General features: G+C 39.4%; 1 protein-coding gene across 1 annotated transcript in view; it reads right to left on the reverse strand.

Annotated features, from left to right (window-relative positions):
• The window catches only part of ZNF569 (zinc finger protein 569), a 77928-nt gene that overhangs the window by 32991 nt on the left and 28437 nt on the right, over positions 1-16500 (reverse strand). Inside the window, exon 3 of the mRNA XM_049902173.1 lies at positions 16361-16418. Within this exon, the coding sequence (XP_049758130.1) occupies positions 16361-16375 (15 nt within the window). The 5' untranslated portion in view covers positions 16376-16418. The remainder of the gene's footprint in view (positions 1-16360; positions 16419-16500) is intronic.

Here is a 16500-nt window from a genome sequence, read left to right on the forward strand (position 1 = left end):
GCAATACTGAAGGTTTCTACAGGAAAAATACTGAATGTTGCAGGAAGCATGAAAAGAAGATGGAAGGAATACATACTCACTGTACCAAAAAGAACTGGTTGATGTTCAACCATTTCAGGAGATAGCATATGATCGTGAATCAAAGGTACTGAAGGAAGAAGTCTAAGCGGCACCGAAGGCACCAGCAAAAGACAAGGCTCCAGGAATTGACAGAATACCAGTTGAGATATTTCAAAAAATGCATGCAGCACTGGGGGTACTCAGTTGTCTATGCCAAGAAATTTGGAAGACAGCTACTTGGCCACCTGACTGCAACAGACCCATATTTGTGCCCATTCCAAAGAAAGGTGATCCAACCGAACACGGAAAATATCGAACAATATCATTAACATCACACACAAGTAAAATTTTGCTGAAGACCATTCAAAAGTGGCTGCAGCAGTATATCAACAGGGGACTGCCAGAAATTCAAGGCAGATTCGGAAGAGGATGTGGAACAATGGATATCACTGATGATGCCAGATGGATCTTGGCTGAAAGCAGCAAATACCAGAAAGATGTTTACTTGTGTTTTACTGACTATGCAAAGCCATTCGACTGTGTGGATCATAACAATTATGGATAATACTGCAAAGAATGGGATTTCCAGGACACTTAACCGTGCTCATCAGGAACATATATAGACCAAGAGACAGTCATTCAAACAAAACAAGGAAATACTGCATGGCTTAAAATCAGGAAAGATGTGCGTCAGGGTTGTATTCTTTCACCATACCTGTTCAACCTGGAGGCTGAGCAAATAATCCAAGAAGCTAGACTATAAGAAGAATGCCATCAGGACTGAAGGAAGACTTATTAACAACCTGCGTTTATTAACAACCTGCGTTATGCAGATGACACAACCTTGCTTGCTGAAAGTGAAGAGGACTTGAAGCACTTACTGATGAAGATCAGAGACTAAAGCCTTCAGTACAGTTTGCACCTTAACATAAAGAAAACAAAAATCCTCACAACTGGACAAATAAGCAACATCATGATGAATGGGGAAAAGATTGAAGTTGTCAAGGATTTCATTTTACTTGGATCCACAAACAACACCCATGGAAGCAGCAGGCAAGAAATCACACTATGTATTGTATTTGGCAAATCTGTTGCAAAGACCTCTTCAAAGTGTTGAAAAGCAAAGATGTCACTTTAAGGACTGAGGTGTGCCTGACCTAAGCCACGGTATTTTCGATCACCTCATATGCAATGTGAAAGCTGGACAATGAATAAGGAAGACTGGAGGAGAATGAATGCTTTTGAATTGTGTCTCGGCGAAGAATCCTGAATATACCATGGACTTCCAGAAGAACAAACGAATCTGTCTTGGAAGAAATACAGTCGGAGTGTTTCTTGGAAGCAAGGATGGTGGGACCTTTCTCTTACCTACTTTGGCGATGTCATCAGGAGGTACCAGTCCCTGGAGAAGGACATCATGCGTGGTAAGGTAGATGGTCTGTATGAAAAAGAGGAAGACCCTCATCGTGATGGACTGACACAGTGCCTGCGATGATGGGCTCAAACACAGCAACTATTGTAAGGATGGTGCAGGACCAGGCAGTGTTTCATTCTATTGTACATAAGGTCTCTATGAATCAGAACTGACTAGATGGCACCTAACAAAATTAAACATGTAGATAGCCTTGAAGAGACTGTTGGTAGAATTATGGACATCAAAGGCAATTCTGGTGAGGGGTCAGAAGGAAGTGAGGAGAGCCAAAAAGAAAGTTGTTCTCCAAGAAAAAAAAAAGGACTATTCTTGGAACAGCTTGGAGAACATAAAACTGCTAAAAGAAGCATGGGGAAGCAGGACTTCCTCCATTTCAAAGGGTGGAGCCAAAGCCTCCATGGTTTCAAAGGGTGGAACCAGGCCTCCTAGGTTCAAAGAGTCGGGTCGTCATCAACTTGATTCTAGAGCATGAGGCTGCTATTCAGGTGGGCCAAGAGAAGGAGGCCACTGCGCAACGCTGAGTAGGTGGGGCTGCCATGCCCAAAGGGCAGGAGAATACAGCCTGCTGAGGCCAAGGTGGTGGGGTCACCATTCAGATTGACTAAATGAATGGGGCTGCCTAAAGCTGAGGGAGCAGAGCTGCCGTCCCAGTGGGTCCAGAAGGTGGGGCTAAAGTCCAGGGCCAAGGGGCTTCCACTAGAATTCAGAGAGCATGGCCAACAACCAGAGTCTGGAGGACAGGGCTGTTGCCCAGATACTCTGAGTTCTGAGGATTATTTTCATGCCTCGAGAGCTAATGAAATTTGTTCTACTGGGTTTTAGACTTGCTTGGTGCCTCTTATCCCTTCTTTCCCTCCAATTTCTCCCATTTGTAATGAAAATGTATATCTTCTGCCTGTTCCACCACTGTACTTTGGAAGCAAATAACCATATTCTAGATTTCACAGGTTCATGGAAAGGGAATTTTGTCCCAGGATGGAATATGCCTAAAGTCTCACCATATTTGAATTAGATAATTCAGAAGATGACATTTTAAACTTTGGGGCTGATTTAAGACTTGATTTACGATTTTTGGGATGGTGTAATGGGGTGAATGGTTTTGCATGTTTTGCATGTGGGAAGGACATGAATTTTGGGGAGCCAAAGTGTGGAATGTTATGAATTGAATTGTGTCCCCAAAAAACATGTGTTGTAAATCCTAACCCCTATACCTGTGGTTATAATCCCAATTGGGAATGGGTTTTGTTATGTTAATGAGGCACTATTAGTGTAGGGTGAGCCTTACCTCAATCTGTTGAGATATAAAAAGAGCAGATAAAGCAAGAAACTAAGGAAGCAAGCAAAGTTAGAGGAAGACAGATGCCATGACACATGAAGTTCACATGATCAGTAAGGAATAGATGCTGAGAAGAGACAAGAACCTTCCCTTGGAGCCAAGAGAGAAAGAAAGCCTTTCCCTAGAGCCAGCACCCTGAATTCAGACTTCTAGTCTCCTAAACTGTGAGAGTTTGAATCCGCCAGCTGCTCCTCATAAACCTTGTGGGGCAGTTCTACTCTGTCCTATGGGGTCACTATGAGTTGGAATCCACTTGGCAGCAATCTTTTTTTAAACTGTGAGAAAATTAATTTGTTTGTTAAAGCCATCCACATGTGGTATTTCTGTTGTAGCAGCACTGTATGAGACAGAACTGCACAATCCAGTAACATCAGCGACCTTAGGGAAAACCACCCAAAGACGACACCCAGAACTTAAAACTTTACAGAACGCCTAAAATCTTTGGAGCCAGAGTAGAACCCTATATTAAAAACAACAACAAAAACACCTCACTCAGACCCCACCACAGAATGGCTGAGCCAGCGCTGGAAGAACCAAAGGCTTGAGTGCTCCCTAGAGGAAGTTAGGGGAAGAAGGTGGAATTAAAGTACAAAAAATAATTTCTGGAAATATAGAAAATTCTGAATTTCAGATTGTCACAATAAGATACTAAAATGCCACACATTCAACAAAATAACTGTAAAACATACAAGATCACAGGAAAAGATGGCCCAATTAAAAGAAAACTATGAAGAAGTGGAAATGTCTCTGACGGAGACTAGGTTAATGGAAAACATAAAAGACCCCCCTACAACAATGTTAAATATGCTCAAGGAAAGCAGAGAACACAAAGAAAACAAACTAATGGAGATCAGGGAACAAAATGAAAACCAAATGAGAAACTCAATAAGGAGATTAAAAATAATAAAAAAGGAAAAAAAAAAGAAACGGTGGAATTGAAGAATAAATTAATTCAATTAGAAAATGCAAGAGAAACAACAATAGATTCAACCCGACAGAAGACAGAATAAGTGAACTAGAGGACAGAGTAACTAAAAACAAAAAAAAGAGAGAGAGAAAAGTGAACAAAGCCTAATGGAAAATGGGGGATTCAATTAAGAAACTCAACACTAAGATTTTTGGAATTCCAGAACACAAGATAGTACAAAAAGACATAGAAATTTTTTTCCAAGAGATAATCATAGAGGATTTCCAAGACCTGAATAAGGAATCGAGCCTGTAAATCCAAGAAGCAAGAGAAATTCCAAGCAGAAGGAACATGAAGAGGTCTATATCATGACACACTGTAACAAAATTCTTGAAGATCAAAGACAAGGAGAGACTTCTGAAGGCAGCAAGAGAAAACCGTAATATAACATATCAAAGGTCCTTCAAAAGAATTAGTGCAAATTTCTCCTCAGAAACCCTGGAGGCCAGAAAACAATGGGACAATATATGTTAAGTACTGAAGGAAAACAATTGTTAACCAAGAATTCTTTACCAGCAAAGTTATCATTCAAAAATGGGGAAGGGGAGATCAACACATTCCCAAATAAACAGAAGCTCTTGCAATTTGTTACTACCAGACCCGCACTGCAAGTATTACCTAAGGGAGTTCCTCATATGGAAAGGAAAAAACACTAGACAAATACTCAAATCTGCACATGAGGAAGGAAAAAAAAAACAAAACAGATCTTCAGTAAAGGCAATAACATGTGCAAATATAAAGACCAATTACATGGTATTTTCAGGGAGTAAACAATATCATCTCTTAGGTTGTAAATGGAGTTGTTTTCTTAGTTTCCTTTTCAGATTTCTCATTGCTGGTATATAGAAACCCAACTGACTTTTACGTATTGACTTTGTATCCTGCAACTGTGCTAAATTCCTCAATTAGTTCTAGAAGCTTTTTTAGTAGATTCTTTGGGATTTTCTATATGTATCATCATGTCATCAGCACATAAAGATAGTTTTACCTCTTCCTTTCCAATTTTTTCTGACTTTTTCTTTCTTTCTTTTGCCTTATTGCTCTGTCTAGGACTTCTAGTACAGTATTGAATAGGCTTAGTGAAGAGTGGGCATCCTTGTCTTGTTCCTGTTTTCAAGGGGGAAGTTCTCAATCTTTCTCCATTGAGTATAATGCTGGCTGTTGGTTTTCATAAATGCCATTAATAATGTCGAGGAACCTACCTTTTATTCCTATCTTAAGAGTTTTTTAATCAAGAAACAGTACTAGATTTTATCAAATGCCCTTTCTGCGCTGATTGAAATGATCATGTTGTTCTTTTCTTTTGTTCTATCGATGTAGTGTGTTACACTGACTGATTTTCTAATGTTGAACCAACTCTGCGTTCCTGGAACAAATTCCCCTTGATCATGATGTATGACTCTTTTAATACTGCTGTTGGATTCTCTTTGCTAGTATTCTGTTGAGAATTTTTGTATCTATATTCATAAGGGATACTGATCTGTAATTTTCTTATGGTGTCTTAGTCTGGCTTTGTAACCAGGGTAATGCTGGTTTCATGGAAAGAATTAGGGAGTATTCCTTCTTCTTCTACATTTTGAAAGAGTTTGAACAGGATTGGCTTCAGTTCTCTAAATGTTTGATAGAATACCCCGGTGAAGCTGTCCTCTGAATCTTCTTTGTTGGGAGGCTTTTTATTACTGATTCAATCTCTTTGCTTGTTATGGGTCTGTTGAGGTTTTCCACTTCCTTTTCAGTTTAGGTAGGTTATGTGCTTCTAGAAATTTGCCCATTTCATCAAAGCCAGCAATTTAGTTGAGTACAGTTGTTCATAGCATTCTGTTATGATCCTACTGGTTTAATGACAGACACATAGACCAATGGAATAGAACTGAAAACCCTATAATAAATCCAAATGTCTATGGTCAATTGATTTTCGACAAGCGAGCCAAATCCATTCAATGGGGAAGGAACAGTCTATTCAACAAATGGGGCTGGAAAAACTGGATTTCCACATGCATAAAAATGAAACAAGATCCACACCTCACGCATACACAAAGACTAATCCAAAGCGGATTAAGGGCCTAAATGTTAAATCTAAAACCATAAAGTTCTAGGAAGAAAATACAGAAGCAAAGCTTTGGGACTTCATTTTTTTCAATGATAGATTATCAAACACAAAAATGAATATACAAGCAACAGAAAACAAAATAGACAATTGGAACCTCATAAAAGTTAAATACTTATGTTCATCAAAAGACTTTTATCAAAAGAGTAAAGAGACAACCTACAAACTGGGAAATATCTTCGGGAATGATGTAACTGATAAGGGTCTAATATCAAAAATACAGAGAAAAATTCTACAACTTAACAACAAAAAGACAAATAGCCCAATCAAAAACTGGGCAAAGGACATGTACAGACACTTCACCAAAGAGGAGGATATTCAAATGGCCAACAGACACATGAAAAGGTGCTCAGCATCATTAGCGCCAGAGAAATGCAAATCAAAGCCACAATAAGACATCATTTCACTCCCACTAGGATGGCTAAGATAAAAAAAAATACATGACAAGTGTTGGGGGTGATGCAGAGAAATCAGAACCCTTATCTATTGCTGAAAGGAATGCAAAATGGTACAGTCATTGTGGAAAACAGTCTGGTGGTCCCTCAGAAAACTAGAGTAGAGCTGCCATATGACCCAGTGACTCCACTCCTAGGTGTGTACCCTAGGGATCTAACAGAAGTGAAATGAACAGACATATGCACACCTACGTTCATCGCAGCACTATCCACAACAGCAAAAAGATGGAAACAACCTAAATGCCCATCAATGGATGAAGGGGTAAGTAAATGACTTCCTAAAACATCTCACAACCTGGAATAACCTGGGGGACATCAGGTTGAGCAAAATAAATCAATCACAAAAAATAAATATTGTATTTTCTCACTTTTATGAAATGACACGAATAGGTAAATATACAGAAACCACTGTTCATGAGCAGTTACTGGGCAGGGGCGAAGAAGTACTCCTTAGGTAGTAGTCACCCTTTGTTTATAAAAATGGGAAAGGTGGCACTGAGTATGGGTGAAGTTTGCATAGCATGACCAGTGTAGCTGATGTTAATAAGCTATACATAGGAAAAAGGGATGAATGGGCAAATGCTAGGTTGTGTACGGTTGTGAATTGATAACAACCAAAAAGTGGGAGGTTACAGATGCTGATACTAATTAGACATACCAGTCACCTCCTAAGATTAGTTCTCTGGTTTTGCGGTATGATGGTTAAGGTTATGTTTCAAACTGGCTAGGCTGTGATTCTCAGTGGATTGGCAGATATTATGTAATAATCCTCCATTTTGTGATCTGATGTAAGCAGCCAATCAGTTGAAAGGCCAATCAGTTTCCTTGGGATTATAGTCTGCGTCCAATATATATGGGTGTTGTGGCAAAGTTCTCTCTGGATCCTGCATTGAATGCATCATCCTCTGACCTCTAGTTCTTGGGATATGAGCCAGCAGCCTGCCGCCTGACCTGCAGATCTTGGGATTCGCCAGCTCCCACAACCCTGTGAGCCAGCAGCCTTCTGCTTGACCTCCCAATTTTGGGTTGGCCAGCTCCTGCAGCCACTTGAGTCTGGAGACACCTGACATCTGACCTATGGATTTGGGACTTGCCAGCCTCTACAACTGTGTGAGCCATTTCCTTGAGATAAATCTCTCTCTCTCTCTCTAGAGAACCCAGCCTAGGACAGGGCGCTCAGGGCTATTGTTTCCTGGGATAATCCAGTCGGTTGGTATAATGTTCTTAAAATTTATGTTCAACCTCCCAGTATGGTGAGTAGCTTCTTGGGTCTAAAGAGCTTGCGAATGGCCATCTAAAATACAAATATTGGTATTTATTCATTTGGCACAAAAGAGAAATAAGGAAATCCAAGAACCAGAGAAGGAATTGGAATATAGAACTGGCTACATGAACCACTGCTTCCTCCACCTTGAGACCAGAATAACTAGATGGTGCCCAGCTACCTCTACTGAATGTTCTGACCAGGAACAGAATAGCTGAATCCTGATAAAAAGGAAGAAAAATGTGGACCAGAACTTCAAATTCTTTAAGAATCCATTTACTAAACTACTAAGTGTGGAGAAGTTCCCAAGACTATGGCCCTGAGTTGCTCTTCAAAACCTGAACTGAAACGATCCCCTCAAGTCACCTTTAAACCAAGTAACAGTTCAACCCAAAGCATAAAGATCATCACCCTTGAGTATTGCATTATTTTAAAAAAGACTATCTGTGTAAGACCAAAGGGTCAACAGCTATTTTAAAGCACAGATGGAAAGGCTGGGGGTGGGGGGGGGGGGGGCAGGGGGATTAAGTAAATGGAAGTGAAATAACTAGAGCAGAAATAACAAGAATGTTGACACAATGTGAAGAAATTAACCAACGTCACCAATCATTATGTCTGGCAACTGTAGAATGGGAGCAGATTTTGCTTGGTATATTTTCACCAAAAGTAAAACTAAAAACAAAACAAACTGATCACTGTTAATTCACCATATTAATAGAAAAAAATGAGAAAATCATTTGATCAGATCATAGATATCTGATCAAATGATTTTCTCATTTTTTTCTAAAATTTAACACCAACTCATGTCAAACACTCTCAGCAGGCAGGGAATAAAAGGGAATTCCCTTCATCTGGAAGAGTATTCACAAAAAAAGTTACAGCCCACATCACCAAAAAAAAAAAAAAAAAAAACCCCACTGCCGTCGAGTTTAATGGTAAATCACTGAAAGTGTAATCCCTAAGGCCGAGAATGAGACAAAGGTGACTTCCAGCACCACATCTACTCAACTTTATACCGCACGCTTGACGACTGAAATGCAACAATAAAACAGAGGGGCATAAAGGATTCACAGTGGAGAAAGAAAACTGTCTTTATTGCAGATGACATGTTTACATATATGGAAATCCCAAAAGAATCTATACGCAAACTACTAGAATTCATAAATTGAGTTTAGCAAGGCCTTTGAATTCGAAGTCAATATGAAAAAGATTAAGAGTTCCACTTGTTCCGATGAAAACATACCATTTACAACGGCGTGAGAAAAGTATCAAATATCTAGGAGTAAATCTAACAAAACATGTGTGACTAAGACTTGACATTGTAAACAAAAAAATTACAGGTTCGATGCAATCCAAATCAAAACCTCAGCAGTTTTAACTGTGGAAATGGACTAACTCTAAAATTTTTAAGAAAATACAAAGAGCCCCAAAGATCTAAGGCAATGCTGAAGAACAAAGATGGGGGATCTGCACTATCAAGATAACAAGATTTATCATAAAGATACAGTAGTTAAGGTAGAGTGATACTGACACATGAAGAGAAAAATGAGAAAAATCCCTAGATTTATATATTAACATGAATAGGTCTGGGAAGCACAATGTGGAGTGAAAAAGTGAGCTGCAGGGAACTCTAAGTGTATTATGTTTCCAGTTATATAAAAATCTATGACAGAGTAACACTATGTAACGCTTAAGTATACAAATTTGTGATAAAATTATTAAAAACATACTCTACTGATACAGTCATGACAGTGACTGCCTCTGAGAATAGGGGATAATATTCTAATTATTTTATTGAAAAAATTCTGAAGCAAAAAATTACACAACATTAAAATATGTGAGTCCCGGGTATCCGGTATGTAGCTCCCTTTCTCACCTTAGCTTTTAAGGTAAGGACGGAAGGACCTGAGGGAAGGGGGAGCGAGAGAGTCACAGAGAGAGAAGAGGAAGCAGCAGCTCTTTATCACCTTTACCACGTCCTGTATTCTAACTCACTCACTCACAATTTGGTTCTCACCAATTCCTTCCTTCTGCTCTCCCCAGGTTTATTCTCTCATTTTCTTTCTAATTTCTGGAGCTGGATGTTTGTTCTTTTACTTTGTCTTTTAACGTTTAATATTTGTCTACGGGCTTTGTTCTGTGCACTGCTTTGCGTCCCTTAGTTTCTGATAATATAATATTCACTTAATAATATTTTTAGATATTCTGTAATATGAATTTTTATTTCCTTTTCAATCCAAATTCTTATAATAGTTTAAAAATTTCCATGTGGAAGAGATTGTCTTTTTTAATCATTTAGTATTAACTTCTTTTTTAACTGTGTTGTGAAAACATCACATGTATAGTCTCCAGCTTTTGAAATTTATTGAACTTTGTCACGGTCAGCTTTTTTAGCTTATTCCATCCTAAATAAGGGTGTACGCTATGTCCACCAATTAACAGTGGCCATCAAATCAATTCCAACTCTGAGGACCCCGTGAGTGTCAGGGCAGAACTGTCACAGGGTTTCCAGTGGCGGATTTTTTGGAAGGAGATCACCAGGCCCTTCTTTTGAGGCATCTCTGGGTAGACTTGAACCTCCAACCTGCACTTCAACTGTCTGCACCACCCAGGGACTCCTGCTAATCAGTTAGCGCTAGAACATTATTACGGGTCGGTCTGTCCATTTTTGCCCACTTGATCTGTCACGGGCTAACAGGTAAACTCTCTTACTAACACGTTTCTTCGTATTTTTCTCAGTGTTACTTATAGTGAATGTCATTGCAGTTTATTTGGTACAAATATTCCTAACCATTTATCTTTATTATCTACAGTGCCCTTCACCACTTTAAAGCACTGTTGTTTTCGTTTGCTTGCTTTTCAAAGTTTACTGTCTTGAATTCTACCTTATCCAGTATTAAGACATAGATCCTTCATTTTTTTTCTATTTTTTATAAATGTTTCATATGGCCCTGCCTAGACAGTATTTTAAAAGCTCTCTGGGTTTCCTTCCTTCCTTATTTTAAAACTAGGGTGAGAGAGGGAAAAGAATAATAAGCAGTACATACCCAATACCCAGTACGAACGACATACTTCACAGGTTTGTCATTTTTTGCTTCCCACCTAAATGAGTATGTGGGAATAGATAGTCTCCGCAATTGCCTGGTAACATTTAACATTCTCAACAGAAAAGGGAACAGCCAGGAAAATGAGGAGATTTTTTAAAGGAGATTCTTGGATAAAGTGAAAAATTTAAATATAGTTTTCTCTAACAGAAATTTTTGATTTTCCAACTATCATACATTTATTTACTGACTAAAATCCAGCTTGTAGTTTGTCTGTTGTAACCGACTATTTCCAGGAAATATCACCCGTTCCATATTAGTCTGTGACAATTAATATGATATCTAGCAATTTCTGCTGTGTGGGTTAAAGGCAAAACCAACCGTCTTTTTTCCAAAAATGGAACTGTAGCAAGTTTTGATTCCTACCTCTTCTGCAACACCGAGGTACAGTAAGTAAGAGTTTTTTATTCTGTCTTAGCAACACCTCCTAAATCTCAACTCTTCTATTTCTACTACATGTTAAAATAGTGAAACATTAAGGATTAAATTAAGTAATTTTTTTTTTTTGATAGCTCAGAGGCTATTTTAGGGTTTTGTGGTACTTAAAGTTTTTCATTATGAATATTAATTGCCACTGAAAATTGTGAGAAAATAATTCTTAATCTGAGACCTTAAGTTATGGGCTTTTTTTTTTTTTTAATTATTCAACAAGAAGTTACTAAGTAACTAGAATGTTCCCAGCACTCGTTTAGACCCTATGAATGCAGCAGTAAGTAAGACAAAGTTCTGGTCCTCTTGGAGCTCACATTCTGCTTGGGTGGGGGGAAACAGAAATGAAAACATAAAGAACTGAATAAGCAAGATAAGACAGTGATAAATGCTACTAAGAAAACACAATAAGGTAAGGGGTAAGAGAGAAACTGAGAAGCTCTACTTTGAATCAAAGAAGACTCAGAGGAGTGTCATGGATTGAACTGTGTCCCCCAAATATATGTGTTAACTTGGTTAGGCCATGATTCCAGTATTGTGTAGTTGTCCTCCATTTTGTGATTGTAATTTTATGTTATAGAGAATTAGGGTGGGATGTAACACCCGTGCTCAGCTCACGTCCCTGATCTAATGTAAAGTGAGTTCCCATGGGGTGTGGCCTGCACCACCTTTTATCTTAAAAGAGATAAAAGGAAAAGGAAGCCAGCAGAGAAGGGGGACCTCATACCACCAAGAAGGCAGCGCCGGGAGCACAGCGCATCCTCTGAACACAGCGTTCCTAGTGAAGAAGCTCCTAGTCCAGGGGGAGACTGACGACAAGGACCTTCCTCCAGAGCCGACAGAGATAAGCCTTCCCCCAGAGCTGAGGCCCTGAATTTGGACTTCTAGCCTAGGAGACTGTGTTAAAGCCATCCACCTGCGGTACGTCTGTTTCCGCAGCACTAGATGACTAAGACAAGGAGGATGGACCTCAGCTGAGACCTGAATGTTGAGAAGAAGCCATCATATAAATATGTAGGGTAGAACATTTAATAGCATATTCAAAATTTCCAAGAAAGAGATAAACTTGGTCTGTTCCAATTCAAGAAAAAAAGCTAGTGTAGCTGAAACACAGTGAATGAAAGAGTGTAGTACAAGATTATGGTGAAGACACAGGCAGAAGGCATATCATGAAGGGTTTTGGAAATGACATGCCAAGTGTAAAAGGAAGCCACTAGATGGTTTTAAGCTTAGAATTTTTTTTAAATATCTTAATGTTTCATTTTTCTTTCCTATCCATAACACATACGTGAAAGCTAATTCTTTCTCTTTCAAAAAAAGTGACATACAGGGCTTGAGTCTAACATTTTTGCATTATTACATCCTTGATGCTGTTTTTGTTTTGCTTGCATTTTAATGATATAAAATACATGCGATCTTCTAAGTATTCAAAAAACTCCTTCCTTCCTGGGGTTTGAGACTTAGACGGCACCTTTCACTTGCTTCTTTTTCCTCATCTGTAAAACGGGTAATAACATCTACCTGTGATCGTTGTTGTTAGCTGCCACCGAGTCAGCTCCAACTCATGCTGAGCCCACGTACAGCTGAACAAAATGTCACTCAGTCCAGAGGCATCTCTGCGACGGCTGGCATCAGCAGGGAATTTAATGCGTGTTGTTGCTCTATGGAGAACGGACTACAGACGGCCAAGAATGGATGCAGGGAGACTAACAGGCAGTTACTGAAGTAGTTCCCGCTGAGATGATATGGCCTAGGTTACAAGATCCATGGAAATGCTGACAAGTGATCAGACTTGAGATATGATTCTTTTCCAAAATGGACAGCCTGATGGTAAATATATATATATATATATATATAAAATTCATTTTATTTGTATTTCAATTATCATTTAAGTGAGGTTGAGGCTATGTAGGACAGCAGTTAAAACCACAGGCTTCAGAGTCATACTGCCTGGCTGAATCCTGCTTCTGTTACCTCTTTGAGCAAGTTTCTTAATCTTTCTGTGCTTTTTACCCCATTCATTAAAAAAAAAAAGGAAACAATAAAAATACCTAACTCCCACACTCCTTATGAGGATTATATAAAGTAATCCATATAAAACTTCGATAAAAAACCAAAAAAACCATTGCTGTCGAGCTGATTCCGACTCATAGTGTCCCTACAGGACAGAGTAGAACTGCTGTACAGAGTTTCCAAGGAGCACCTGGTGGACTGGAACTGTCAACTTTTAGATTAGCGGCCAAACTCTTAACCACTATGTCACCAAGGTTTCAATGATCTACGGTGACAGAAATTGAACAGTGCTAACCCCCAGGGTAGGGCTGTAACTCGGGAAGATGCAGACTGAGTCTTCTAGGGTGCTGGGGTAATGTTCTACTTCCTGATCTAGTTCTTTTGCTGCTTACACAGGTGTGTTCACTTTGAGAATTAACTCAGTTTGGGTGATGATAAAACTAAAGATATAGAGAAGCTGCCAGATAAGGAATCATGGCCAAACAAAGCTGAGCAAAGGACAGAGCTGGAGGAAAATGTAGAACAAAATTCTAACTCACAGAAAAAAAAGACCAGACTAGACTTACTGGTCTGACAGAGACTGGAAAACCACCGAGAGTATGGCCCCCGGATACCCCTACAGCTCAGTAATGAAGTCACTCCTGAGGTTCACCCTTCAGCCAAAGATCAGACAGGCCCATAAAATAAAATGGGACTAAATGGGCGCACCAGTCCAGGGGCAAGGACGAGAAGGCAAGAGAGGACAGGAAGGCTGGTAATGGGGAATCCAAGGTCGAGAAGGGAAAGTGTTGACATGTCATGGGGTTGGCAACCAATGTCACAAAACAATAAGTACGTTGTTTAATGTGAAACTAGTCTGCTCTGTAAGCCTTCATCTAAAGTACAACTGAAAAAAAAAACCTAAACGAAGCTTTGAGCTGAGAGTAAAAAAGCAGTGAAGTGAGAGATATGTTCGATATAGGATAAACAGGGTAAATCTGAAAGACAAAGATACCAAAGGAGTTACAAAGAAAAAGAATTAAGTTCTAAGAAAAGGAATTATCCTGGAAGAGGAGGCAGAAGAAATTAGGAACTATAAATTCAATTCATTAAAAGCACAAAGATTCACAGAACGGCACGTATGGCAGCTGTTCTAGAGACTGTAGATAGAACAGTCAACAAAGAAAACAGACCACTGATTTTTTAGACTGTGGCTCTGTCTATAGCAAATGCCCACTGAAAAAGATAATTTCAAAAGGTCATTTGAAAGACACATATCCCATCTATTTCTTCAGATATTATAGTTTCCTTTTTTTTTTAAGCTTAGGTATGACATGTATAGAACAATGGCGCAAAATGCACTAATATTAAGTGTACAACCTGATAAAATTTTTATACATTTATATATCTCTGTAACCTTAAAAAAAACCAAACCAAACCCATTGCCGTCAAGTCAATTCCGAGTCATAATGACCCTACAGGACAGGGTAGAACTGCCCCATAGGGTTTCCAGGTTGCAGCTGGTAGATTCAAACTGCCGACTTTTTGGTTAGCATCTGAGCTCTTAATCACTGTGCCACCAGGGCTCCCTGTACCCACTACTCAGGTCAAAACAGAACATTTTCAGCACTCCAGAAAATTCCATTATGCCCCTTTCCCAGTAAATTTCCCCTCAGGTAACCACTCCTCCCACTTCTATGATAATAAATTAGTTTTGCCAGTTCTTCAATTTTATATAAATGAACTCAAATGGTATGTGCTGTTCTGTGTCTGGCTTCTCTCACTCCATGTCTACAAAATTTATCTGTGTTGGTGCTTACCACATTAATTTGTATCATTTTGTTTATTGCTGTGTAGCATTCCACTATATAAGTTTATCCCTTTTTCTGTTCATTTGCATTCTTCCCAACATTGGGCTATTTGACGTATAACCTTCATTTCAGCCGTGTTATGAGTTGAATTGTGTCCCCCCACAAAAGATATGAAGTCCTAAGCCCTGGTACCTGTGAAAGTGACCTTGTTTGGAAACAGGGTCTTTGAAGATATGATCAAGTTAAGGTGAGGTCATTAGGATGAGCCTGATCCAACGGGACTGGTGTCCGTGTAGGAGGAGAAGACACACAGACGTGGGGAGTGTGCATGTGACGACACAGCAGAGCCTGGAGCGATGCATCTACATATCAAGGACCACCAAAGCCTGCTGGCAACACCAGGTGCTCAGAGAGAGGTATGAACAGACTCTCCTCTAGAGCCTTCAGAGAGAGCGTGGCTGTGATGGCACCTTGATTTCGGACTTATGGCCTCCAGAACTGTGAGAGAATACATTTCTGTCATTAATTTGAAGCTACCCAGTTTGTGGTAATTTGTTATGGCAGCCACAGGAAATGAATAAAATCCTTGATCAAAACAGACCATCCAAAAATCTGAATTTATCAACTACAGGAAGTCACAGTCCAATATTTTCATTGACCTAGGTGCCAAGGCCACCACCTGTCAGTTTGTCATACTGCGGTGGCTTGTGTGTTGCTGTGATGCTCGAAGCTGTGCCACCCATATTTCAAACACCAGCAAAATTCAAAAACAAACAAATCTGTCTTAGAAGAAGTACAACGAGAATGCTCCTCAGAAGCAAGGGTGGCAGCTACGTCTCACATACTTTGGCCATGGTATCAGGAGAGATCAGTCCCTGGAGAAGGACATCATGCTTGGTAAAGTAGACCGTAGGCAAAAAAGAGGGAGACCCTCAATGAGATGGATTGAACCAGTGGCAGCAACAATGGGCTCAAGCATACCTACTTGTAGGGATGGCACAGGGCCAAGCAACATTTCATTCTGTTATACATAGGGTCGCCATGAGTCAGACCTAACAGCACCTAGCAACAGTGATAAGTGCCAATGAAAGGTTTATTCTGCTAAGAAATATTTATTTTTATCTTTATGGACACTGCAAATTCCATAATATAATGAATTTCTGATTTGCTTTGCTTTATCTATAATAATAAAATTCAAATTTGAAGCTCAACTTTAATCTCTCTGAATGAATGCATTTCTGCATAACCATATTTTAACTCTTCTCTGAAACCCTTTTCCAGAAACTGTTATTTCCACTGAAAATATGTTTTATCTATACAGATTTTCCAATTTACTGCATGAATTACTGCAATCCCCTTAAACTGTACTGTAGAGTAAGACAGGGAGCATAATTAAAATTTACCTGTGGCTCAGTCATTTCCTCTTCTTTCTGGACAGAGGCAGGATCTGAGAAGGCAGGCCTAGGAAAACAATCAAAACTGTTAGGCCAGGCTTGCTCTGTGGTTTCTGAAGTCTCCACCCCAAGGTAGATTAAATGCCGTT

Source organism: Elephas maximus, chromosome 11 (assembly GCF_024166365.1).
Source record: "Elephas maximus indicus isolate mEleMax1 chromosome 11, mEleMax1 primary haplotype, whole genome shotgun sequence".
NCBI lineage: Eukaryota > Metazoa > Chordata > Mammalia > Proboscidea > Elephantidae > Elephas > Elephas maximus.